The 27,623-nt window shown below is 38.9% G+C and overlaps 1 protein-coding gene across 1 annotated transcript; it reads right to left on the bottom strand.

The window, feature by feature from the left end:
• Positions 1-497: 497 nt before the first annotated feature.
• Positions 498-27,369, bottom strand: C9orf72 (C9orf72-SMCR8 complex subunit). Its single transcript, XM_072404314.1, has 10 exons — positions 27,198-27,369; positions 19,515-19,989; positions 16,564-16,659; positions 14,783-14,847; positions 12,705-12,777; positions 7,903-8,019; positions 6,473-6,708; positions 5,596-5,653; positions 4,393-4,502; positions 498-1,568 (listed from the first exon to the last, which is right to left on the bottom strand). Exons 2-10 carry the CDS (start codon positions 19,956-19,958, stop codon positions 1,382-1,384), a joined length of 1,386 nt encoding a protein of 461 aa, XP_072260415.1. The 5' UTR covers positions 19,959-19,989; positions 27,198-27,369; the 3' UTR covers positions 498-1,381.
• Between the last annotated feature and the right edge of the window lie 254 nt (positions 27,370-27,623).

Genomic DNA, 27,623 nt, shown 5'->3' with positions numbered 1-27,623 from the left:
GAACAGTAAGCAAATACATTTCAGCCACTTGTGCTCTTCAACCACATAAATAGTTTATAAAGCTAAATAATAAAGAGTTCAATGTTCTTGCATATTCTGTGCCATTTTTCCATCAGAATGAACAGGCCCCATTGTCATCCAGCATCAGGCTGTGGCAAGAGGTCAGCAAATCAAAGAGGAGATACAATGCAATGGCATGTCAGCTTGAGGAATATCATCATATCACACCAATTCCACACCTACCTCTATGTTAGCAGTCCAGACCTCCAACTATTGGTAAGGAGCAACAGTCCATGTCCAATAAACCCTTTATTTATTTTATTTTTACAAAAGATAACTTTATAGGTTCTATTTATAAAGCAGGGAAGCAGACATTCTCTTGTGGGAATCTTACAGGTCCATGGTTTCAATGGCAGTAACTGATTCCCTCCAGGTAATGTTTAAGGGAATGTTGGATTCCCCGTTTTATATTATGCGGAAATACACATGCAAACAGCCACTTTATAAGCACTTGATTTATTTATTTTCACATAAATTTGCATGACCGTTAAACAGTTACACAAAGTAAGAGTTACATCCATTTGTTTAGTTAGCAAAGATATCATTTGTAATGGGAAATATTGCAAATCAGTCCTTATTTCACAATTAAAGCTGAACACCCTTTAAACAGCTAAATACAGACTTGTATACAATATATTCAAGGGAGTTATTTTACCTAGCAAATGATTCTATCCATCCTGTTCTGAGATTTATTGTTTTTGATTACTTTCAAGTGTTGTTCTTCCCTAGCCATTGAATGTGGGGTAGGGCCCCGCTTGGGGGGGTGCACTGGCCAAAACCGTGGACCACGTCTCCCGGAGACATCGCAGGCTCAGGGCTCAGACCTGCCATAGGAGAGTGGGCGAGTTCTGGCATTATGATGTCACTCTGGGGGGAAGTTTCTTCCCTTTTGATTGACACAGGGCTCCCTCCACATGAGCGGTCCGGAGTCCATGCATTTAGTGGTCTCCAAGCTCCAAAAGGTTGGGTACCACTGCGCTATAAGGGCTGCAAGGAGCTGATACCTAGGTAAAAATATTTTTATTGATGTAGTACACAGCTGCATTTATTTTTTGCCTGGAGTTTAACTTTGTAGCCAAGTCTGTATATATTTAATAAATACATTATTCACAGGTTTAGTCATCTTTAAAGTGTGCGTTAAAGAAAAAAAAAAAAAAAAAGATCACAGCTTGTGATTTAAACACTAACAATCACAACTAATAATACTATATAACCATTTGGCAGCGTAACTGTATAAACCGAGCCCCATTTTGTGAGAATGGCCCCAGCTTTCCCAGAACACTGCACAAGCCCAAGAGTCCGTACCAGCGGAGATTTAGTGTTAAAATGTCATTAGCACGTCACGCTCCTGCATACTTGTGTGAAAAGGTTTCCCAAAAATAAAAGAGTGAAGTCCTGGTTTGATCTTTTCAGCTAAAGCCATAATTATGTTGAGATCGCCCTCTGCTGTCAGATCCAGGTCGGTTTTCAAGCTGCGAAGAGATTTGAACACTTTCTTCCCCTTTTGTCTAAAAGACAAAAAAAAAAAAAAAAAAGAGAACCCCATCAGAATGCAGATTTAAAAAAAATAGAATAGAAGTGAATGACCTCAGACATCTGTGCTTCCAGCAATGCACAAAAGGTGTTTTATAAATAAATCATGGAGATTTTCTTTCAGGACTTAAAAGTAACATGTCATTTACAGCAATTATATATGCACATAATAATTTAAAAGATCACAAGTATTAAATACATTTTGGAGAGTTTATGTAAAAACCTTTGCCAAGCATATTTATAAAAAACATAAGCATGAATGTGTATCAGGTTGCTGGTCAGTGAATCACCACATTCCCATATCTAATTATCTTTTTAATTTTACAATTTGGCATAGCAATATTTCTGAAGCCCATCAGACTTACATACACCATTGCAGCCAAATCTTCCAGCTGTACCTGTATTCTTTGTACACCCTCTACTGTATCTTCTAAAACCTACCATGTATACCCTGTCCTTAAGATGTGGCACGTCTCTCATACCAGACCTCATGGAAGCATTTTTTTAAGTGAATTTTTTAGGATGTCTTAGTATTATCTCCAATATACTATCCTATTCTTTTTTTGTTTGTCTTTGCACAACCTGTCAACATACAAACATCAATGCTGTCATAACATTGTATGATGCAAGGTACTCTAAAATAATAGAACCTAACCAGAAGAAGATCACTGTTAGCATCTCTTCATTTCATAGAAATAATTGCTTCACCAGGAAAAAGTAATCTAGTCATGTACTCAGCACAAACAGTGGTCTACACCAGGGGTCTGCAACCTGCGGCTTCGGAGCCGCATGCGGCTCTTCAGCCTCCTTGTTGTGGCTCCCTTCGGCTGCCGCGGGGAGATCTCTGATGGGGGATCCCCTTCCTCCCAAGACACTGCGGAGGAGGGGGATTCCCTATCCGGTGTTCTAATGAAAAAAATCTACCAGTGAAATAAATCTACCACGGGGCGTGTACAAATGGGTGTGTACAATGACATCCCCCTCCTTTGAACCCCAATTCCTCTGGAATGAGGAGATGTACAAAACCAAAAATGTAGGTGCAAGTGGGGGACACCTGTGACTAACACCCCCTAAAATTTAATTGTTAGGCTATCATCAGAACATAAAGAACTCTGCCCATCAAAAAAATCTACTGTTACACATTGCTGGAGGCACCTGAACCCCAATTTCTCTGGAACAGGAAGGGGGTACAGGTGAACAAAATTAGAGGTGCAAGTGGGGGACACCTGTGGCTAACCTCCTAAAAACTCCACCCATCAAAAAACCCCTACCCTGTTACACATTGTTGGAGGCTTCTAGCACCTAAACCCCAATTTATCTGGAAACGGGGGTACAGGTGAAAAAAATTTGAAAAGCAAGTACAGGACACCTGTGGCTAACACCTCCTAAAAATTCATAAAAACTCTGCCTATCAAAAAAATCTACCCTGTTACACATTGCTGGAAGCATCTAGCATCTGAACCCCAATTTCTCTGGAACGGGGGGGGGGGAGGCAGTACAGGTGACCAAAATAGAGGTGCAAGTGGGGGACACTTATGGCTAACACCACCTACAATTGAATCGCTAAGGTATCGTCAGAAAATAAAGAACTCTGCCCATCAAAATAATCTACCCTGTTACACATTGCTGGAGGCTTCTAGCACCTGAACCCCAATTACTCAAGATTGGGGGGTACAGGTGAACAAAATTAAAGCTGCAAATGAGGGACACCTGTGGCTAACACTCCTTAAAATTTCATCGCTAAGGCATCGTCAGAACATAAAGAACTCTGCCCATCAAAAAAATCTACCCTGTTACGTTAGAAGCCTCCAGCTTCTAATGTAACAGGATGATACGTTAGAAGCTGGAGGCTTCTAGGGGCATAGTTCAGTGTTTAATTTATTTCAAAGTAGGCCTACACATGCACACTTGTTGTAACAGGTAAAATTAAAAAAATAATAAAACTTTTAAAAGTTTATAAACTGTGTTATGTTTTGCGGCTCCAGACTATTTTTCTTTAGTGGAAGAGGAGGCAAAATGGCTCTTTTGATAGTAAAGGTTGCTGACCCCTGGTCTACACTAAAGGAACTAACCTACACCTTTCCTCTAATCTAAACCTACACCCCACAGTCTCATCTATACATTGGCTGCAGTGAAATGCTTGTATGTAAACACACAGACACAGAGGGTAGTTTGCTGAATAGAAAGGCTCACAAGTAATTCCAGTAAAGGTAACCACAAAAGCTATATCATCCAGAGAAACTCTTCCACCCAGAGAGGATCAACCAGAGCTTGGAGCCACTTTTCCCTGGTAAGTGAATTATAGCTATGTTCTAATTTATATGTCAAGTAGGATGATATTGTAGTTCACAATTTATGGAAGGAATGGTGGCACACTTTGGGCTGTTCACCTTGGGTACAAAACGGCTTTACCCTGGTTAGTATTTTACTTCTCCCTGTATTCTTCAAATGATTACTTTTTATTGATAGAACAAAAACAGAGGAGAAACAGCGTACAGACACAGTGGTTAAAACATACAAAAATTCTGAATCTTTAATATACCGGTAAGACAAAAATACAGCTTCATACTTTAGCCCTCAATTTTGAGAGCTTGGACTTGTGTTTGGATTGTAAAAGCTCAACATCTCCTAGAACATTGAGGTATTAAAATGAAAAAACAACAACTTTCCATAGTCATAGGTTGTGCCCAACCATACCTTATCCCACACTTCATTACTGGTTGATGATGTCACCTGTCAAAGTAATTGGTCTTTACCAATATTATTATGGTAACAATATACACACATTAAAAAACTTACGTGTCATCTTCAATGTATTTGATTAGGGTGAGAGCTTTTCTGTGAAGTACCAGCAAAAACTGTGCCAGAAATGTGCTTCTTAAAGACAAGTTTGGTTTCAGATGAAATACCTGGAAAATAAAAAATGTGTTTTTTTACCTACTATATCAGGCAAAGACATTTGACTAATGAGTTATTTTGGTAATGACCCTGAACCATTATCACTTAATAAATAAAGGAATTCAGACTGAAAAGCAGACCAAACACCTAAATGTAGGCATGGATGAATGACATGACTCTGTCAAGAGAATTCAATTACAGAAAAACAGTTCCCTGTAAAAGTAAATATTCATCTTTCCTGAGGTCCATGCAGGTCATGAATGTAACGTTATTGGTGAAGAAAAGTCTGCTGAGAACTGACACAAATGAGAATGTTGATCACAGTAATAATAGGGGGTCGACAGGAGCATTCACTGATCACAGTGGGGGACCGGAAGATCAACTATACCACTGAGCACAACAAGGAACCAAGAGATGGACATTCCCAGAAGCATCAGTTTCCCAGCAGACTTCAGAGAAAATTTCTCTTCAATACAGTGGCATTTGATGGTGCAGCCAGTAGGAAACAAAAAGTATTTACAGTCTTCTTTTACAGTGTACAGATTTTTGTGGTTGATTTAACAAAATGCAATGGAATTTAACTAACTTTAACTTTGTTAAAGAAAGCTTATGACAACATTCAGTTTGGCAATGTAACAGGTAAATTAATTTTAATACCACAAAAAGACTTTGAGATAAAGAACTTTTAAATATGCTAGCGGTTTGTACAGAAGTAGTAAGCAGTAAAAGCATACATAGGAAATTAAATGGCAGAATTCCCATATTAAAACACACAGAATATTTGTATTTAAATATACCACAGAACCCAAACAAACCAAAAACTAATTGTAAATGTACATATTAATAGTTAAAGATTCCTATATTAATGTATGGTGGTCCTGCTGTGATAGTCCTTGTTCAGGCACTAAATATAGGATGACAATGCTCGGTCATTATTTTCCATATAGAGTCTATTGTCAAACCCACCCGAATTTAGGCAACACCACCCCAGGTTTAATTTTATAGTTTATTCTACAACAAAGCCACACAACAATCCCAGATGCTATAAAGAAAAAAAGAAGTCTCTCCACCTCTTTCCAAGAAAAGGTTTCCTATGAGCATTACCTGCTCTAAGAAGTTTTTGACAAATGTGTCTCTGTGTAGGATATCTTGAAAAATATTCCTAGAAAAAGAAAAAGAATTAGTGGTTAAAAAGATATGGTGCCCATCAATGGATAAAGCATTCGGCCCTGCTTCAGAACAGCACTTTTGCCAAGACCATGACAACAAATCTGTATATTGTTTAAAATGCCATACGAATGATGAAGGAAATAAAATAATGTTCTATTTTTCACGGAAAATGGAACAGTGTGGCTGTAAATGTTTTCCAGCAAAGGGTTTTTGAATAGCCCTACATTTATGATCAGTCATATCGTGCAATATAACTAATGTTCGAATCAGTCAATGCTTTAGACTTTAAGCCTAAACAGGAAACATTCCTTGGAAACCAAGCGCTGCTAATTTTAAAGTATCTGCTGGGCTCAATCCTTGAACAGTTCTACATTTACCTACTTTAGGCAATAAAGGAGTGCTTAAATCGTCCAACCCTTTCCCAGCCGCTAGCCATGCAAAGGTGAAGAGGTGACAACCTTCGTGAACAGGAATTGGATGTTCTGTGCGGTTAATCAAATTACCATTTCACAAGACACTTGCTTCCCGCCAGCAACCCTGCTGCACCCATTCATTCATCTGCTCAACGGAGCAGCTAACTGTAGTTTTCATACCTCTATTAATACTATTTTCCAGCCTTGTCTGACAAGATGTCCAAATTAGCTTTCATACACTTAAGTTGTCACTCGGCTAATGTATTCTAGACAACAAGAGAGATGTAGCTTTTTGACAAGATGAGTTTTCACAGCGGGAACTCTGTCTATTAAAAGGAAATTCTGGAGGAAGATGATTATTAATAGGAAAATTGACTTGAAACACCAGCTCTACTTACAAGTTAGGAGTGAAACTTTCATCTGTGTGGATGACTGAATCTGCCATCATATCTTCATCTGATGTGGCCTTCCACAGTGCCGCCAACTCTGCTCTCATGTAGCGCCTCTGGTTGTAGGTATGTTCGTGGCAAGGTGGCATTTGCTTAACTGTATTTACATCCACATCAATGTGTGTAGCAGGATAGGGAGCGTACATCACCTGGCGGAAGGGCAATACGAAGCTTCCAGTTGCATCCTAAAAAAAATATATAAGTGTACATTCACATTCACCTAAAAGAAAACCCTAAAAAAACCTAACAATGGTGGTGAAAGGAGGTCAGTGAAATATGATCATAAGCCCTCAGTTTGAAGTCCTTTATCTGTGAACAGATTTAATTAAAAGACAAGGCTGAATCATTTTTAAATTGAGCTGGTCAATAATTCAGATTTCCCATAGATTCTGCCTCTCATTAATAATATGTCCTGACATAGTTTGTTTGTAGTTTTTGATATAGTGGGGAAGAATTAGAACCTGTTAGATTTCAATGGTACTTTGGGACTAATGGGATAGCACAATCTGAGATTGGTACTCTTTAAAATTGCAAATTCTCCTCTGCAAAAGAAAAAATTTATGCCATGGTACACAAGAAAAGGGACATGTACAGGCAGAGTCTGATGATGAATTTCATAGGAATGAGAGTCATTGGGTAATATTTCCTAACCTGCCTAACCGATTTATGTCTAAGAGCTGTTGGCTGGAAGACCTGTGTCTGCCCTCTCCTGAAATGACATTGTAGTCCAATCAGAAAAAAATTGTGGGCAAAAAATAATTAAAATTGACATTCCTGAAAAACATTTTACTGTTTTCCTATCCTTCAAATACAGAAAACTACTTGTTGATATGCTAGAAATGTGCTCTGGTTCCATATACCCCAATATATAGGGTGAGGTCTTCTCTCCTCTCTGCACTGGCAAAGTTGTGCCATCTGAAAGGTACTCTACAGTCTCTACATCTGACCACCCTATAATATCAAAGCACTCCCTGGCTTCTGAATTCTCTGGGGACACAATAGGTGAGATATAAAAAAGGGATAGAGATATAAACACATTGTTATGGTCACCACACTTGGAAAGCCCTGAAAGTTTAGATGCAGATTTGAGCTGCAATTTCCTAGAAACAACATAAACCAGTAAGAAATACATTTGCTAAAGAAAGCCACAGTTAATTCTAATCTGAGATCTTCCAAACCCTAAAAACATTAATGACGTGACATCCTACTAAAAATCAGGGAAACCATTTCTGCAAAGCAGGAGCACAGTGTAAAATGTATCTTTAAATTTGAACTTTTAAGCTATCAGTAGATAAAAAAGCTAGCAGAAGCGAGAGATCAGTGAATGACACGGGCACAAATCATACTCCTTTAAAACAGTTAGCCCTTTATGTACTGACCTTCAGCAAGCCTTGCACAAACAAGCCAGATTCATACTTGAACGATGATTCAGACCTGCACAACCTGGAGCACTTGCGCTCTGCAGGAGAAAGAAAAAGGCACAGCGTCCTCACCATCTGTAAGACAGAATAAAACCGAAAGGTAATACTTAATGCATCAAATATAAGCATATCTCTAACGTTACAAAAACATTTTTTTATGTAATATTTATTAAACAAAACATAACGGCTCTTCATTAGGGTAAGGGGAAAAAATGGAAAAAGAATAATAAAGCTGCAGGTGGGCTATATTACAGATGGGATCTGCACTGCAACTTAAGTCCGGTTTTGACATGAATGTTAATCATGAGCCCAATGCCAGTTACTGCACTATTATAAAAAAGAAGCCGGAATCCTCAAAAAGGATTTTACAGTTTAAACAAACATCAACTGCCTGCTGCTCAGCTGAAACATGAAAAGGTAAACTCTAAACATAAATTCTAAATAAAAAAATGAAAACCAATTTAAATGGAAACATTACAACTTCACCCATATTTGTATTGCACTTGTTCTTGTAGAAAATGTCATTTTAGGAATGTGATAAAATATTTACAATCCAATACAAGACCACCCATCTATTTACATATTTGGATAAGCTATTTGAGTCAAATTAGATTCCAATTTAGCTGAAAGCCATTTACAAAGCAAAGCCCAACCTCTCCCACTGTATCCTAATTGTTACCATTATTACAATGTATTTATAATGCAGACATGTCACACAGTCCTCTACAGTCCGTAGTTATGTCACTGACAGTCTTACAGATAAGCTCACAATCCTAATGCTCCTACCAGGGTTTTAATCTATGTACACACATTGGATTTTTGGCATTGGAAATTATCTTTCTCAATTGGTACCAACGACAAAGATCGGAAGGCGAATGAATGAGCAATGTACATACTGTGCCGTTCTGTTCTATGGAGAGGGGAGAACGAGTGAGCGGCACTCTGCTGCGTTCTCCTCCCTTAACTTTCATTGCAGTTAACTGTCTTCCGCCAGGATGGATCCACCAATGACAGCTGCTGTACACGTCAGATTTTTGTCCGAGGTGAGTATCATATGACATGTGTACGTGGCCCTAGTCTAATGTCCAAACATAGACTATGGCCATTTATTTTTTGTATGCTTTTGGAATGTAGGAGAAAACTGGATTGCCCAGAGGAAACTCAAACGCCACAACCCTGATGCAGATAGTGACTGATGATAAAACCCGGGACCCTAGTGCTGCAAGAGTGCTATCCACCAAGCTATCATGCTGCCCAACTATGTGGCATTTAATATTTTAGGTCCTATGGATATTTGAAAAACTGGGTCCTAACAATTTCTGCAGTGATATAATTATGTTGCAACAAAAGGAGGTTACAAACATAGTGGACCACTGGTGGATCACTAGTAGTTAAAAAGTACTTAGAAAAGTTTTTTGGATGGGTATTTTCCCCAGGGATGGGCTTAAAAAAAGAAGACTTCCATTTTAAAAGTGTTCCGTCAAAGTATTAACAGGACAGAATGACATAGTTGCAAATAATTGATTTCTTTTATTAGTGACACATTGTCACATAAATGACATGTTTACCAAAATTGGTCCATGTGGAGGAATAGTTTTTTTAAGGATAAGTGACAGAATTGAGTGATTTGATCAATGCTTTGCTTCAGTACACCTTCCAGCCATCATGACAGCCAAATATATGGAGGTACATACAAAACAAAGGATTCCGTGACTGCTAAAATATAGCATTCTGTGAAACCAACCTAAACAAATTATCCAATCTAGTCTTATTAGTTCTATAAGAGAAATGTACACAGAATATGAAGCGAAAGACAGTGCGCCAGTAAAACAAAAACCTACAACAAACATGTAATTGAAGTTTACAACAAAATCTAGCCTGTCATGTCCCTATTTATTTGAATGGGTGCTGCTCCAAACTGCTATCATTTATTAGAACTATTTCCAAAACACACTTGTCAAGAAGAGTCATTTCGCCTGTCTAGCAGACCTCAGCTTGGGTAGCTTTGATTGCTATGACAAATAAATCACTCTTTTGTGAGAACACTTGTAAATCGTTTCTTATAAGCTGAGCGTTTTGCAGAAATCAAGTGCCGCGCTGCTGGTATACGACTTTACAAGCAATGTTGTCACAAGAAATGTGTTATTTACATGAACTTGTGCTTACTACAGAACAGCTCTGCTCTATTATGTCGATTTTCTATTAAAGAGCAGACGGCTTCAACAGCAAGCAACAGCGACAACAATACATTGCCTGACTCCAATTAAACTATTTTTGACATTAATGCTGTAAGGTTGCAGAGATGTTCTTTTGTTTGAGCAAAGATGTTCATATCTCTTTACTTCAAGGTATCCCTGCAAAACATAAAGCTTCTTTAAACAAACAGCATTTGGAAATCCACAAAAAAGGGAATTTATTCATCATTTTGCTTTTGGATAGTGGGTGAAGCAATGCAAAGGCTTCCTTTATGCCCTTGGGCCAACTGTGCACCCAACCAAACTAAGACTTTAGGGCCATTTATTCCACACTGAATTCACCTGTTTCCATCTTTTTTGTGATAATCAATATAGTACATAGAAAAATTGGCTTTTATGAAGAATGGCTTGGGGAGTGCCATGAAGGTATAACCCAACAGACTATTTGTGAAGTGGTTCAAAAGGAATCATAATGTTCTCCAGTAAATCAATGTGAAGCACATAAGATCCCTTTTAATGCAGTAGGCATCTAAAAGTCTCACTTCCATCATGAAATACTAAAACAAAGTGGTTTATTCCTCACTTTAAGATATAAGACATAGCAAAAGTATTTCTTAGTGCCCTTAGTCTAACATCCTGGTTTTGTAGATTCCTTAAAATTAATCTATATATTTTGTACCTATGATGAAAAAGAATAGCATGCATTTTTCATGCATGCAATGTTGGCTTAATATAAAATGTTAATATAAAGCTACATTATATGTCCAAATATGGTACACAGACAATAAAATCATGCCTTTTCTCAAAGAAATGCATTTCCAATGTGTAGTGACAGACACATCTGAAGACATAGGCACTGAATATATGATCTTGGCGAAAAGTAAGACTGTCTATTTGATTTTCATCTATAAAGATTAAATGAACAAGTTCCTAATGCTGCATACACACGTGCAATTATTGTCCTTGGAAAGGATCTTTCATGATCCTTTGCAACGACTAAGGACTGCACGATGCATGAACGAGTGCTATACATAAATCACCATTCTGCTCTACAGAGAGGGGAGGGGGAGAACGGCGGAGTGGCACCCTGCTGCGCGCTCTACCCCTTCCCTTGCATTAGGAGCGTTCATTGTCCATCGTCCGTGGATCCGCTAGGACAGCAGGCGCTGTACACACGCCAGATTCTCAGCCAAGATCGGCCGTGGGCCGAATATTGGGCGAGAACCAATTTTGACATGTGTGCGTAGCTTTAATCTTTAGGCACATGGCAAACACTTAAGAAAGTTGGAAGCAGAGAAAAAAAAGATAAAAGAAACACAGGCTGTTATAGCAGAAGAGGTGCCTGCTTCAGGCTTCCCACAGCTTTCACAGATTATACAGGGAGCACTGCAAGTATATTTTGTGGGTCTCCATATGACAGTATTCAGTGTGACAGCAGGGTGCCATTCGGTGTAGCAAGTGTGCTGACAACAGTTCCTGTATGAATAAGCCAGCAAACAGCAGTGATCATAATGACAAAATTATATTGCCCTACTTTGAAAGAACCCCCTCTTCACAATAGGAGATGAGAAATGAGACACATTGACTATAATATATATATTTAGAAAATACTTCATAAATATTCATTTATTTTATACATATTATATATATTATATTTTATATATATATGTAGTGCAACTGTTGCACTACTTTACATATATAAAATAACTGTTGCCCATCACTAAAATATTATCAACACATTTCATAAATATAGGGATAGGGTAGTGAATACTGGCTAAGTAATACTACTTTACCTGACATCAACACAAAAGTGTCGGACACACAAAAAGATGGAAACAGCAGCAAGAGGAAGATATTTTTGGGTTGTAAAGCTAATGTATGACCCTATATGAGGCTAATATTACCAGCTGCCTGGCTAACATGCTAGCCCTCTAGTTTTAAAATTTGGAACACTGACGGTCACTGACCTGGTATGTCATGCTAATAGGAACTTCTAAAATTCCTTCTTCTACCTATTTACAAGGTGAGCAAAAGAAGATCCCATATTTTTTACAAGACAAGTGTATGGCATAACAACCCTTACTCCAATCCCTTCATGAGCCCAAACTCTAAATATATCTTTTTAGATTTTTTATTTTTTTTATTTCTTTTTTTGCTTAGCCAAGTATGCTGTCTGTGTTGCTCATCATTACACTGCACACTTCTGGAACCTCAAAGGAACTGATCTATTGCCAGCCAACTGAAAGTGTCTAAATCACCCAGACATGGGCGTAGACACTTGTACAACAACTCTCAATATCTCCAGTGAAAAAGATATAAGACTTGCAGGTCTAGCACAGGACGTGACTGCTGTCTTATAACTGTTTTGTAACCAGCTCATTGTTTAGTTGAGCAAAAATGGGTTAAGCTTTAAGTAAAATGAACACAACAGAGAAGACAGTTTTCCATTATTCACAAACAATTAGACACATAGATATTTAGTACTTGAAATAATCAACAGCACAATCATCCATCATATTTTCAACATCCCTTACACTAGAATATATCTAAAATAAGGGAACTTACCTTATTCACTTTTTCTGCGCTGCTACCCACCACCACAGAGCAGCCACATGTTTGCAAATGTGAGCTGATGGCACTGTTAAGGAAAGAACACAAAAAATACATCAATAGGAACATGAACCTGAACTGAAAAAGTAAGGATCTGCTATGTTCTGGAAATGTCTAAAAATGTTGATTGACTAAGCAGGCCAGTGTGTACCCCTTTGAATTCCTAATAAAAACAGCAGTTGACTTCCTTGGTTGTGGAGTGTGCCTAGGTTGTATATCTGTAGTGGGAGATCTAAGCCATTGCTGCTTACGATTGCCACACTCTAAGGGTCTGGAGTGAAGTCGGTTGAGGTCAGTATTGTTTGCTTATTGTTCTCCGTCCTAGAGCTCTGATATGAGGAAGCAAACCCCTGCCTCTACCATAATAGTAACCTACACAGAGACAGTGTAAAACAAAGCATATAGGGCAAGATTCACAAAGCACATGAAATATGGCATGGTTATCCAAGCTGAGCAAGCTTTATGAGTATAAAGATGACCCTCAAAGAAACTTTGGGAACTTAGCAAATTGAGAAGTGCTGGGGCTGGGAAGAACACTGCTAAACATACAGAACAATCTATTCGCATTCTATCTATATCTATTCTATCTATATGCAAAAGCAAACAATGCAGTGAAGGAAGAGGGTAGAAAAGATGCTATACATTATTCTTCCAACCATAATGATTTTAAATGGACCTTGTCAACTTTCCAACACAGGGCATATTAAAAGGGCTGTGTAAAGCCCTGATCCTTTACACAACTCTCTAGCACTCCTCTACTGTTATTTCCTCCATAACAGCTAGCACCAAAATACCCAATGTCAGAACTTAGAACAGTAATATCTTCCCTTTACCACTCAGGCTTAATAACTGGCTATACGGCTGGTTGATAGGTGAAGATCAGATGATCTACTATCTTGAAAGCACCACTCAGCAGCAGCCACAAAAGAAAGGGCAGCAGAGGAGCAAGGGAAAGTAATTTTAGGGTGTCCAAAGGTCTTCACATCAAGGAAGAAGTCCAGTGAAATGTTTTGCATGGAGTAGAAAAACTTTAAAATTTGTGCTTTGTAATTGCTGTCTGTGTTCTGCGGGAATAGCATGGAGTAAAGGCAAATGCTACCTTTTACAGCTGTTACTAGTAAATTGGTCCACATTGGAAGATTATTTTCTCTCATTCCCTGTTTAGCCAACAGTGTTCTCCCCAGCCCCTTTTAGCTGGGCACACCACCTGGCACTTTTTGGGTCACAATACAGGGGCTGCCACCCACATACAATTTCTTCGCACCTAGCTTAAAATAATTTCTGGGTTGAACACTGCCCAAAACAATATTTGTTTACTTTCTGTTGCATTGACAGCGGACAGCATATGTTATCACCTCCTACATTTTTTATAGCAATAACAACACTACCTTATACTCCAGAAAGTAGACAAATGAAAGTATTTTGCTTTCAGTTCAACAATGCAATGTCTGAATGATTAACAACTACAGGTGCACTTCAACCTCTCTCTAGCATTTCATTCTCACCTATTCTTTACTCCCCTACTGTTCCACTGAAATGCTTGAAGCAATAATAATACCTGTATATGTCAAAGCATGAGAAGCCCTCTTCTTTTTGTCATGTGACAGTGCTTGTGCATGTTGATTGGCCCAGATCTCTTACATAGGGGCAAGTCCTTATCCCTGTGTATGCTCTGAATTACGCCAAACTGATTGAGCAAATTAGGGAGAAGGGGCTACTGGAAAGAAAGGTAAATCTAGAGACTGATAGCAGAATTTGTATTCGTCGATCAATATATTGAGATTTCAAAACAATTCTTAGAAAAAATATATATTGAACACCGTTCTTACTGCCAGTTTCAAGACTGATTGGGGTTTATCTTTTGAAGCTAAAAGAAAAGGTGTTGGATTTGTCCTACAATTAAGCTTTAGTGTCATAATTTAACCTTCAAATAAATAAAAAATCTGAACGGATCAACAGTTATACTTTCTTATTTGTTGAATTAGAAGCCTTTTTCAGTAACATTTATCAAACAAAAATATATGTATTATTACTTGCTGAGAAATCCTTCATGGCAGCTGTCACCTATGTCATCATCATTAAGGACAGTTGTAGCAATCTGGAAAATAGAATGTAGCAAATAATGAGAGGTGACTTTAACTTAAAAAAATGTTAATTTTCTCACAGCAATACACACTTGGAATGCAACCATATACAAACACATTGAAAACTATGCCTACTCTCCACAGCAGAGACCGGTACATTCACATTTGTCTGATATTACACACAATACTAAAAGACATGGAGAAGGCTGGAGAGGATACACATTCATCAGTGATGTTGGGAATGGAATGGATTTCCTAAGAGTCATTTGCTCTTTGTTAGCAAATGATTTTAATAATGGATCAGATCCATTCCAGGTTTGCTGGATCACCCAGCTTCACTAATAAAAGTGTATCCTCTCCAGCCTTGGAGAGTTTTAAAAAATCAGGCCCAATATTCTGGTTTGGATGGAATGGAAAATGGTTCTGTATCCTGCATAGATTCCTCTTGGTCACCATTGTTATATGCCATGCTGTGGTAGTTAGGGCACAATACCAGGCAGATATAGAAGACATATATATTGCAGGTCAGTATTTATTAATCCATTATAATATTTTTTTTTATTTTAGGTACCTGAATCTGACTTGAAACTAGCCTCTTTTGGTCCCCAATAGCACACGCTAAGTCTGGAAGAGGGAGGGGTAGTACCAAAAGCTAATCATTTGCGCAATAGTGCAGAGCAAAAAAATAGGTGAGGCAAGCCATGTGCTTCATCACTGCCCAGTAGCAGGATAGGGGGTGAACAAGATCTGTGTTAGTTATTTGTGTTATTCAAATTATGCCTCTTGCTTTGCTAGACAGGGTTGTGGTGTCTCCCAGAGATGGACTGTAAGGAAAGAAAATACACTATAGCCATTTAAGAAGTATTAGGGTACCTCTGCTTTCTACTTTTAGAAGCCAGATCACCTACTTTGGACAATATGAAATAATAAAAGTGGTGATTTGATGTCTAAAAAGTGGAGAAGAAAACATTTCTTTGACTTCCTCTATTTGATAACTAGGTCCCATTGTGTGTGATAGCCCATTTGCCAGACATAATAAGCAATAGTTACTTTATAAGTGTATGTCAATTTTAATTATTTTTGCTCTGCCTGAAATTGGGCTGAATGCACAGGTTTTATCAACAAGCTAAATGCATCATTTTCTTGGTGTGGTCAATATTATCTGTATACTTATACAGTAAATACAATGTTCCTAATCTGTGATAACTAGTCAAAATAAATTGCAATCCAACTAAATGGGATTCTTGCAAATGGAATCACACACTGCCTATTTGTATATAGGAATTCATTTACTGTATTTGGGTGTTGTTGTATCTGGTAATACAAGAGTATGAAATGCAATGTTCATATACACAATCATTTAACTTTTTATTATTTTAAAATATTTGTAGTATGTAATTGGCTTTAATTTGTTTCCCATAAGTCTCATCATGTAAAACATCTAAATGACAGGGGAGTATAATAAATCATGCATGTAATCATTTTACTGGAAAAGGTAATCAGAAAACCGTTTTTCTCTTTGTGATCATATCTGTACAATATATATCACAGGTGCCTTGTAAATGTTGCTGCATTTAAAGCCATTTAGCAGACAAAGCAGAGGGCGGCAGAGAGCCACATTTCTAAATCTAACCCCAGCAGATATATGAGCGTGGTGACACCGAAATACATCAAACATTGTACTGCCAGACATCTGGAGATATGCTCTTCAGTCTGATTTAAAAGCTTACATCTATGTCTTCAGGAACACCGTGTGACTTCATAGATGACAGAAGCTCCATTATAGGTATAACTTCTCCAGTCAGCATGGGAATTATACTTTGACCCTGGGGAAAACAAAGCAGAGACAACTTGAATTATTGTTTACATTTTTTTAACATGACACAAAAATTAAACTGTAAAATTAAGAGTTTGTTTTGATGTACAGCGGCAAATAATGGAACTCTATGGGCCTGGTTTATGAAAGCTCTCCAAAGATTTGAGAGATACATTTTCATCAGTGAAAATGGATGATCCAGCAAACCTGGAATGGGTCTGGTCCAGGATTGAAAACATTTGCTAAAAAATAGCAAATTACTTTTAAGAAATCCATTTCAGGTGTGCTGGATCACACAGCTTAACTGATGAAAGTGAATCCTCTCCAGCCTTGGAGAGCTTTCATAAATTAGGCTCAGTGTGTCCAGGGGTGACCATCACAGCTTTTTCACTCTACTACAAAACACTTTAAGACCCCGGCTTTTTGGGTAAAACTCAATCCCCCATAGGTGATCTATATAAGAAATAAACATTGTATAGAGATAATATGATCACACAGACATAAAATGGTGGTCAGAACATAGCTAGTGAGCAGCATGTTCATGTGAATTGGTTGAGCATGCATGTTCAGTCCTAACATCTATGGCACTTAACTGCTAATGTGATAACAAAAACAATTTAGTATGATATACAAGGACAGCTAACATAATGTATACATTATATTGACTATAACTATATCTAGTTACATTATATTGACTATAACTATTTCTAGTTATAGTCATATATTGACTATATATATTAACTAGAAAGTATTTGAAAATAAATTCCACTCATCAGCCAATTAAAAAAGAAGAAAAATGTTAAATAGCGATTGAAGAATGCTTTGTAAAAAAATTAAAAGATATTAGGTAGGCAAACACAGATACAGATTGGTTTTATACTAGCTGGTATTTTCAGTCTGTCCACTAGATGGTGCTTAGTTTTCAATCACAATAAATAAAAGTGTAATTTGTTGTGAATTGAACTTGACTCAGCACCACCTAGTGGGTGAATTGAGAATAGTACCTGCTATATAACCATAAAATCTGTACGTTTGCCAATGCCTACTTAATGCCGTTACACTAGATACTACTTTTTTTTATATTTGCAAATATTTGTAAATGAACAATAGACCACTGAGAGAAGGGCAACGCCAAAGCTAAACATGGACCACAAGAGGGAAAAAAAAGGACAGGCAGTAGGTTGGCTGAACTTGGACATTAGAAATGGGGGGTAGGTGTGGATTGATAAGACAACTGGATGGGGTTTGGGGCACAAAAGAGCAGATTAAAAGCTGGTCATGGCAGTGAGGGAGTGGAAGTTAAAAATGAGAACTGGTTAAAACACTGGGAGAAGAAAGTATGATGACCAGGAACGACAAAGAGAAAATGGACCCTATTGCACAAAAATACCACAAATCTTTGGCTTAACACTGGCAGCATTTTTTTGTTGCAGGCCAAAACCATATGCCCTTTGCAAAGCTAAATAAAATATATAATTTATTTTCTATTTCAAAAGCCAAGACAACACAAGCATTACAATATACCAAATATCAATAAATTATAATTGCTTCCTATAACCTTTCCAGAATTTACCATGCATGTCCGGCCATGAATAAACTGAAGGCTCCTCTGCTGACAACAATAATATTGAAGGGCTATAAAATACAAGTCAATTTCTGGAAAAGATTTTGTAATGCTATTCCTGGATATAGATAAAAGTTTGTGGAAGATGTTGTAAAGAAATAGGTTTACAATAAGCATGGTATATTGCGGAAACATTTTTAGAAATGATAATAGATACTGGCAATGTGAATTTTAAATAGTAAACATGCTAACTACATCATTTTAGGTTGTGTTGTATAGCCAGGATTGAAAAGTTTACAGGAAACCTGGCAGAAGAAAGTCAATTTTATGGAGAATTCTATACAGCATTTTGTTGATCTGTTCTGAGAAAAACACAGAATGAACAGGCAGCAAGTAATTTAATCCCAGAGCATTTCATTATTGCCATCATTGTGATTTGCTTGTAATCACAAACTATCACAAACTATAAACTTTCTACATTCTTTCCCTTTTCTGTGACTTTGTTACAATATATTATTGTCAGGGGTAATAAAATGTGTTCCCAGTAACTGACAGGTTTGAGGTGATTAAATGATTAGAGCCTAAATTCTGCCAAAACATTTATGATGAGCAGGTAAGTAGTACAGCCTCTGCCAGGTGTTTACAGCTTTCTGTGTCTATATTGTTGAATTTGGGACAAGAAGTAATAAGTAATCTCTCCAAAAACAGCAATAGCAAACTTAATAAAAGGAGTATCTTATTTCATCCAACTGTAAATGGTAACCCTTATACTAGAAGGGGTACACATCCTATTAGTTCCCACCTAGGTGCCAGGGATATCAGTCATCCTCACCTGTGCCTCCTGGAAAAGTTGAGAATTGCAAATCTCATCAGAATAAGACATTACACTGGACACAGCTTCCATAATCCTCTCTCTAATCTCTTAGATTAAAGACCGTGTTTTAGTGCAGTTGCGTACCTTAACCTACACATTGTGAATTATGAATAACAGCCTAGTACTTAAAAGCAATGGTCGCCAACTTTTAGGACCTCACGGACAACTAAATTTACTGACTTTTGAGCCATGTCTCCCATTGCAGGTCTAAGCCCTGAGCCTACAATCCATACAAGAGACATGGTCCTCGGCTCTGGCCAGTGCAGCCCCCAAGCGGGGTCCTTCTCCTGACCCTGCGGGGAGCACACTGGACAAAGCCCTGGACCACCAAAATTTTCTCACATACCATCAGTGGTCCTAGGACCACCAGTTGGTGACCGCTGCTTTAAAGAGCACATAAAAATGTAATGGTAAAAAAATGCCATACCTTGTGCATCCATATCCTTCCTTTTCTGATAATGTGTGTGAGGCGAGCCACACAGACTCTATGTAGAGGCAAGTAGAAGCTCAGCTCAGTCTGTGGCAGTATTACAGAAAGGCCGTATGTGCTCCGATCCCCATTCCAGTTCCCATCAAAGATAAGTGAAACAATGATCACTCCTTTCTCCGAAAGTACAAAAAACTTGACGTCAATAGCCCCGCTCTCTGCATTCCTCAGGATCTCGCCGTTTAGAGTGTGATTTGCCAGGAATGTAATCTCTCCATCGCTGAGCACCTCCTCATCAGTCTTTGGAGCCCAGATATGTCGTACTCTCGGGCCTAGGATGTTATCCCAGTAAGCAAAAGTCGCAGCCAATAGAGGTGAATAGCCATTTATATTTATCAAGGTCTTAGCTACTGCCGGAGAAGGTGGAGGACAAAGAGCTGACATCTTTACATCTCAGTGAAGGGCAACCTAATTCCTGCAATGGTAAAAAACAAACTTGTTTAATTAACGTACTGAAAAAAAATACACAAAAGTCAACTACCATTATGCCCAACCATTCCAGTGTAAGAACAATTCTATTGTTTTTTCTCAAAGTAAGCTTAGACTGGTATGCATAAAGTTAACCTGTACTTTTATTTTACTAAACAATAACTTTGCACCCTGATTTAGATTCACTTTGTTGCTGAAGCCTGATTCGGTGTGACTTAAACCCCTATCAAGTCCCATTCCACTGTCCAATAAGTCTCACTGCCTCTCTAATTAGACAAGGGGAGGGCAGTTGAGAGCCAATTTAAAAAGGAAAGCAGAAACCGGTAACACAGCAATAATCTACACCATCCCTAAATTTTAAGTCACATTTAAAAATGTAGCAGTGATGTGGAGCTTGCAGTGTGCCACTGAATTGATCCAAAATGGCACTAAATTAACCTCCCCTTAATGCAAGGTTCACAAACTCTCTTGCATAACCCAGCATCTTTTTAGTGGTCTTTATCAGGTTCAAAATCTGTAGCCATCTTTTGGCATGACATAACTTTCCTGTGCATGGGAGCTTATTTGTCCCAGAACCCAGCTGATACTAAATTTCTTTATAGTCCTTGGACTGCTGTGGTGCACAATTCCAATGGCCATCCACAATATGGCCATACCACTGCTTTATAAATGGAGCCCTTTTTGGAGTTAAGTTATGAAGCCAGGAAACAAGGTGAAAGAGAGGGGAGAGATGTTGTAATGAATAAATGTAAGATATGGCAAATTGTAGAGCTTGCAGTTAATACATCTGCTTTATTACATAAAAATGTACTGATCATTTCTGTCCATGTTCTGTTCCATGGGGATTGATGGATGTGCAAGATTGTCAACAATCAGCTTGAGCAACAAAAATCTAACATGTGTATGAGGCATAGGACTTCTGACTGTTCTGTAACATTTGTCCTTTCTATCTGCCTTCCTGGAATAGCTTTGCACACAGCTTTACAACTTTTCCCTGAAAACAAGTCTCACTCTGAAAAAATGTGTAATAAGTACATGCTTTCTCTATAAAAAGAATTTATAAAAAAGCTTTTGGCGTACTAAATTGTAGGTGATGATGACCTCGCTGAAAATGTCAGATGGAAGTGTCAAGCACAAAAAACATTTTTTGAAGTTATTTGTACAGCACTTTACTGGAAAATATATTACATAAGAGTACTCAGAAAACAACAAAAGAAATGCAGTCACAATGCAGGATGCAGAGCTAAGACCACTCTGTGTTAGGCATTAAAACATTTCTGAAATGTATAAATATGTCTATGATGGTTAAAGCATATAAAAAACCCAACCACTACAATCTCACAGCAGTTTTAAAGCAGTTTTAAAACTAAAGCCATATTGGTGAATCCTATAATCGAGAATGAATATGGTGAGCAATTACCTTTATCTACAGACCACAGACTGAGGACAGGTTCAGTTACCCCTGAAGCAGCCATCTTTGCTGCTGAGGCTTCTGGGTCTATAGTAGTGCCTTTTGGCCATTAGCTCTCCAAGATGATGTAATTTCAGTGCTTTTATAGGAGGTAAATTGTTGCCAACTTTTAAGGCTTGCTGGGCTCTACACTGCATGCAGAAAGACAAAAAGAAACCAGGAGAAGGGGAAATGTTTTTTTTTGCATGGCTTTTCTTTCTAAAACATGAACCTTCTGGTGACTTTTTGTATTTTGAGAATTTACTTAGTTAACATGAAACTTTCAAAGGTCTTCAGTGCTCAACCCAGAATTTTTTTTTGGAGCCAGGTTGGAAGAAATTGTAGGCGGGTGGCAGCCCTTTTTTTGTGACCCAACTCTTCAATAACCACCCAAAAACAGCCGGGTGGTTACTGAAAAGTGCCGGGTGGTGATCTTTTTTTTTTTTTAATGCAGCTCTCATAAAATAATACTTTGTGATCCTGCTATAGGGTGACAACAATTTCTTAGCCTGTGTTTTGATTGTGCATCATCACTGTTACATAGGCTTTCAAAAGTCACTGGAATCAGCCATTTCAACACATTTTAGTCAGGCATAGTCTCCTGTTATCACCAGGAAGCCCATCCTAAGGATTGCTATACAGCTACTGCTGGAAAAAAGGTATGTGGACAGAAGTGGCCACAGCTAAGTTTAAACAGACAAAAGCAGAAATGAGATAAAGAATGTAGGGTTTGCAATTATCTGTTAAAATGTATTATTCACCCTGCACTCTCTTTTCTGGCACTACTCCCTCTCCTCCCCAGTCAGATAACTCATTGTCTCCCTGCTACCTAACTCTTCTCATTTCTCTATCTGTGCTCCTGCACCTTTTTTCTCTACTGCTGTTTTCTGGTGACATAGCACCCAACCCTGGTCCCCCACACAGCCTCACACTTCCATATACTCTCAGCAAGACACTCCCATCTCCTAACCTCATGCCCATTCACCCTACCCATAAGTTCTTACCCCCTTTCTCTGGCAGTCTATGGAATGCCAGATCTGTTGGCAATACATTAACCTCCATACACAACCTTCTCCTTTCTAAAGCTGCGTACACACGGCAAATTTTTCTCGCCCGATAATCGGTATCGGCCAATTATCGGGCGAAAATCTGCCGTGTGTACAGTCGGTCGTCGTCCATCGTCCGACGACCGTCCTGGCGGATCCATGGACGATGGACGACGACCGATCGTAATGAAAGGGAAGGGGAGAGCGCGCAGCAGGGTGCCGCTCCGTCGCTCTCCCCCTCCCCTCTCCATAGAGCATGAACGGTGCTGTATGTACAGCATCGTTCATGCATCTTGCAGTCTTTTCTCGTTGGAAAGGATCGTGAAAGATCCTTTCCAACGAGAAAAATTGCAGGTGTGTACGCAGCTTAAGTCTCTTAACTTCCTGGCTCTCACTGAAACTTGGAGGCCCGCACTTTACACATACCCCTAGACCTTACAACAAAGTAGGGGGTGGTGTGAGTCTCATTCTCTCACCTTCTCTAATTCTTTTCACCTCTTTTAAAGTCCACTCTGTCTGTCTAGTCAGCCCCTTACCCCTCATTGTTGCTGTTGTCTACTGCCCCCCCGGCCTACTATCACAATTTTTGGATAACTTTTCCTCTTGGTTCCCACACTTTCTTTCACATGACCTGCCCACCCTCATCCTCGGTGAGTTTATTGTTGCAGTGGATGAGCCCAATCACCTTCCTCAGCCAAACTGCTCTCCATTACCTCCTCATTTGAACTCACACAGAACATCAATGGCCCCACACACATAGCCGGACACACTTTAGACCTTGTATTTTCAAAACTCTCCAACCTCACCCTCCTGGACAACTCACCATTTTCCCTTTCTGATAAAAACCTTATCACCTTCAACCTATCAAACTTTTGCTCCCTTTGCCACACCCCAGACCTGGTCAATGGCAGAGAGATATTCAAGGAGAGATTCAAGGAGGTTGTACAGTCAGATTGTAACATGCATGGTCATCCTCCAATTTTAACTCTATATTTACAGTAAGTTCTCTTTATTTACTTGAGACATTTATTGCAAATATACAAATTTACAACATGCAAATTTCAAACAAATATACTACTATACTTTGTGTCTTACCAGTATGATCACCTGTATGGGACCAGTGCAGCTAAGCTTTATACAAAGAACCTGGTTAAATATTTAACAGTATGGTCTTGAATTTCTAAAGCAAACCTGTATTTTTCCCAAGCTGGCCAAAATAATAAGCTCACTAATAAAGGAACCATAAGGAGCTGGTACATTTCCAGTGCCTCTGCTACTTTGGCCAAGTATTTCATATAGGGAGGATACCTGATACTCCCCACAATGCACATATGGATGTCTATTAAGTGTTTTTTTAATAAATTATACATAAAATTGAATCCAATTTATTAAAAAATCAATAAAAATTAAATATTATTAATCTTGGATGAAATCTATATAAATCTTGTGCATAAATGTTTATAAATAGAACCCTTAATGGGTAGGTGTCATGATTAGCTGGACCAAACCACTATCATATGGGGGGAACAATGTGGCACAGCTGCATTGGCACTGGTAAATCAGTGTTCTACCCAGTCTCTTTTATCCGGGCACACCACCCGGAACTTTTTAGTTACCACCGGGCTGTTTTTGCATGGTTACTGAACAGCTGGGTCACAATAAAGGGGCTGCCAAATGCCTACAATTTCTTCCCACCTGGCTTAAAAAAAATCTGGGTTGAACACTGTTTACTGAAGTAAATGTTCTTATAGTTTATTATACATATATATATATATGTACATGTATTTCAGGTTTCTGATGCTTCACATACTTTACCAGATCAGACACTTAATAGGAAAATATAATAGCCGATGACTGGAACATGCAGAAACAGATCAGCAATGGTGATTCTTCTATCCCTGATTATACCATAATATTATGCTGATCATAAACTGTAGAGGAAAGCTGGATGTATAGAAACAATCCAAGCATCTCTAATCCATGGATTCTTTAAAGCATTTTATAAACTGCTCAGTGAATGTAGAGTAAAAGAGTGAGGTTCTTGATGCTGGCTCATGTTATTTGGAAAGAGGGAGAAGATTGGCCAAGTTTATGGACCCTTTTGCACATTCTCATTCCTGACATCCACAGGCTAGCGGTGTCAGTCTTGACAACAGAGAGAGCACAGCACTCATCTCTGGAACAAGGCAAACTTGGAAAATGTGCCATGATGGGCAAATAATAATGTTCATTTGGTAACCCTTCAGTTCCATAAAGCAGATCTGTCTCTGTACTGGTTTGTGTTGGTAGTCCCCAGTAATTGCAGTCACAGGGATGACTTCTTCAAATGTGTACGGCAAGATATGTCTGCGTGTATTAATAGGTCATACTGGCAAGAACCAATCTCTGCCTCCATTTGATTAGAGCTCACAGCTAGGGAAACTAGAATGGATTCATGGAGCCAGGAATTACAGTCATTAATGGAAACAAATCTGAAGAAAGGATAGTGAAGCTTGAAAGATTACAAAGAATAAACAAAAATGCATTCTATTCTAGTAACACATTTTAATATATATATAAACCCAGTGCCTAAATCTCATCAATTTATTTACAGCATTTCAAAGGTCAATTTTAATATCTTCGATATCATCCAATCCTTAATACCGGGTGATTCATCTATTAAAGTGTATCTAAAATCTCTCAAATAGTGCACAGGTGTCAAAACAAAAATTCTCCTAATTCTAGAAAAATTCCTAATTAATGTTTAATAGATGGATTGAACATTGATTGGGAAGGCCAGGTATTTTCCTGCTTGAGTGCCAGTGCCCCTCCTTTCCAACAGGCTAATGTAAGACAGCAAAGAGCCATCCCTAACAATCATCAGCCAATGAAATCCAATGCTTCCTGTCATATACTATGCCATTTCTATTAACATAGCACTTATGCCAGTTATTGCAAAAAGCAGCGGGCCCCCCCTTTAGATTTAGCCTGTTGGAGCGGGCAGAGGTAATCAATCAATGAGCAATGGTCAATGGGCACATGGCGGTTATGCCAGGTAATCAATCCATATCAGCAAGTATTGATCTTTTACCTAGTTGGGCATCAACTAATGTTCGAGCCCCCAGCCCCTTCCTTAGCATTATAATCTCTGGGTTTGATGCTCATAATTCACACAGAAAGAAATAAACTTAGCAGTCAATCGTGCTTTTTGTTTATTGTATGTGTTTATTTACATGTTTCACACTGCCTTGTGTGACCACTTCATGTATGTTACAGCTGAACCAAACTTCAAAATCAAAAAATTGCAAACAGGCAGTTCATTATTTGAAAAGGACAGTCAATGGGCCCGATTTACTAAAGCTCTCCAAGGCTGGAGAGGATATACTTTCACCAGTGAAGCTGGGTGATCCAGCAAACTTGGAATGGATTTCTTCAAAGTCATTTGCTATTTATTAGCAAATGTTTTCAACCCTGTACCAGATCCAATTCAGGTTTGCTGGATCATCCAGGTTCACTGATAAAAGTGTATCTTTTCCAGTTTTGGAGATCTGTAATAAATCTGGCACATTGTTTCTTCTCCAATAAAATAAACTTACCTGCCCATTCACAACTTTTTAAGTACACTCACCACACCAAGGTTCCTCTTGTATGGCCTGGCGACTCTGGACAAAATACAGCATACTCATTATGTATGGCATATATTTACCTTGTGCTGACACTCTGCAAGGATGACATGTCCAGGATCTGTCATCGCTGCAAAGATGGGCTTCAACATCTTCATCGCTGGCTCCACAGTGGTCTTCTGTGGAGATGGTGGTCCTCCTCACTGATTGGATGATGTGCAAAAACAAAAAGCCACCAGGAGCCAGGGTGTAAGGCCACGTACACACTTTAGATTATTGTTCATGCATTGTGCAGTCGTTTGTCATTGGAAAGGATTGTGAAAGACAAGCGACAAACGACTGCTCAATGCATGAATGAGCGTTGTACATACAAACCGTTCTGCTCCATGGGGAGGGGGGAATGACAGAGCAGCACCTTTTGCTCTCTCCCCTTCACTTGCATTGCGGTGGTTTGTCAATCCGTCAGGATAGATCTGTGAACGACGTCCGACGAGCACTGTAAACATGTCATATTCTCAATCGATCATCTGATATCAGCCCCGAGGCAATAATCAAACAAGAATCATCTGATGTGTGTACCTAGCCTTAGGTACACACTTTAAAAAAAAAGATAAAACTAAAAAAGGGTGTAAAAAAGGGTGCAGCACCTCCCTGTTCTGTCTTGTTTGCCGCAGTAATCAATGGGAGCCTCATGTCATGTCATGCATCCCGGGAGGCTCTTGGCTGCTCCCTTTGCGCATGCTTATTGAGATCGGGAATCTTTTTTCCCAATCTACGTCACCTGATCTCACGCCTGCGCAGTGCGAGATTGGGTGATGCAGGAAGAAGAACCTGGAAGTACAGAGATGTTGGCGCCTGGCGCTTCCTCTACACTGGGCCAAAGACGGATACAGGGTTTAACCCGCTTTAACCCACTGGCAGCCTGATCTTCATCTAGCAGAGTTGGTAAGTCCTTTGCTTTATATACCACACTGTAAAGAGTGTCCCAGAAACCAGACTCTGTGACATAAACACGTTTCAGCGTTTTGCTTTCTCATGATATAACTGTATTAATCATATATACAATGCCATAAGATAACCCATCAATCACACTCACCAAGCACACCAGAGTCCCCAACTTCCGTGTTTTGTTTATAGTCACATCCAGCCAATAGCTGAGCCGAGCACAGAGCCCGCACCAGGGAACTAGTGATATAAGGCAAACTCTGATTGGCGCTGACTTCCATTCAATGAAGAGCATCATATAAAACAAAGGTAGCGGCTAGTTCCCAGCCAGCACAAGCACCCGGAAGTGACGGCAGCAAGAAACCAGGAAGTGGGCGGGGCTTCACGGATCAAACTTCAAGTTCGGGAAACTGCTTGTGAGAGGCAGCCAAAATAGATGGTCAGTCTCCTCACACAGCAAAACAGGAATGTGTCAGTGCGATTTGTATATTGTAGGCTGTCAGGTTTATTCTGGGGTGTCATTCCCTTATTATAGGGCGCGCTGGTAGTTATGTAGGCGGGTATAAGGGAGACAGGT

This window comes from Pyxicephalus adspersus, chromosome 3, assembly GCF_032062135.1.
Source record: "Pyxicephalus adspersus chromosome 3, UCB_Pads_2.0, whole genome shotgun sequence".
Taxonomy (NCBI): domain Eukaryota; kingdom Metazoa; phylum Chordata; class Amphibia; order Anura; family Pyxicephalidae; genus Pyxicephalus; species Pyxicephalus adspersus.
This window is presented reverse-complemented; position numbering and strand designations above follow the sequence as displayed.

What these genes read in the sequence shown, in the direction of transcription:
- C9orf72 (XM_072404314.1), bottom strand. Translation starts at nt 19,958, where the DNA reads ATGTCAGCTCTTTGTCCTCCACCTTCTCCGGCAGTAGCTAAGACCTTG. An exon ending in TCAAAAACTTCTTAGAGCAG is followed by an intron (nt 4,503 to 5,595) that starts GTAATGCTCATA and finishes TTTATTTTCCAG; the next exon opens with GTATTTCATCTGAAACCAAA. An exon ending in AAATACATTGAAGATGACAC is followed by an intron (nt 1,569 to 4,392) that starts GTAAGTTTTTTA and finishes TTTGTCTTTTAG; the next exon opens with ACAAAAGGGGAAGAAAGTGT.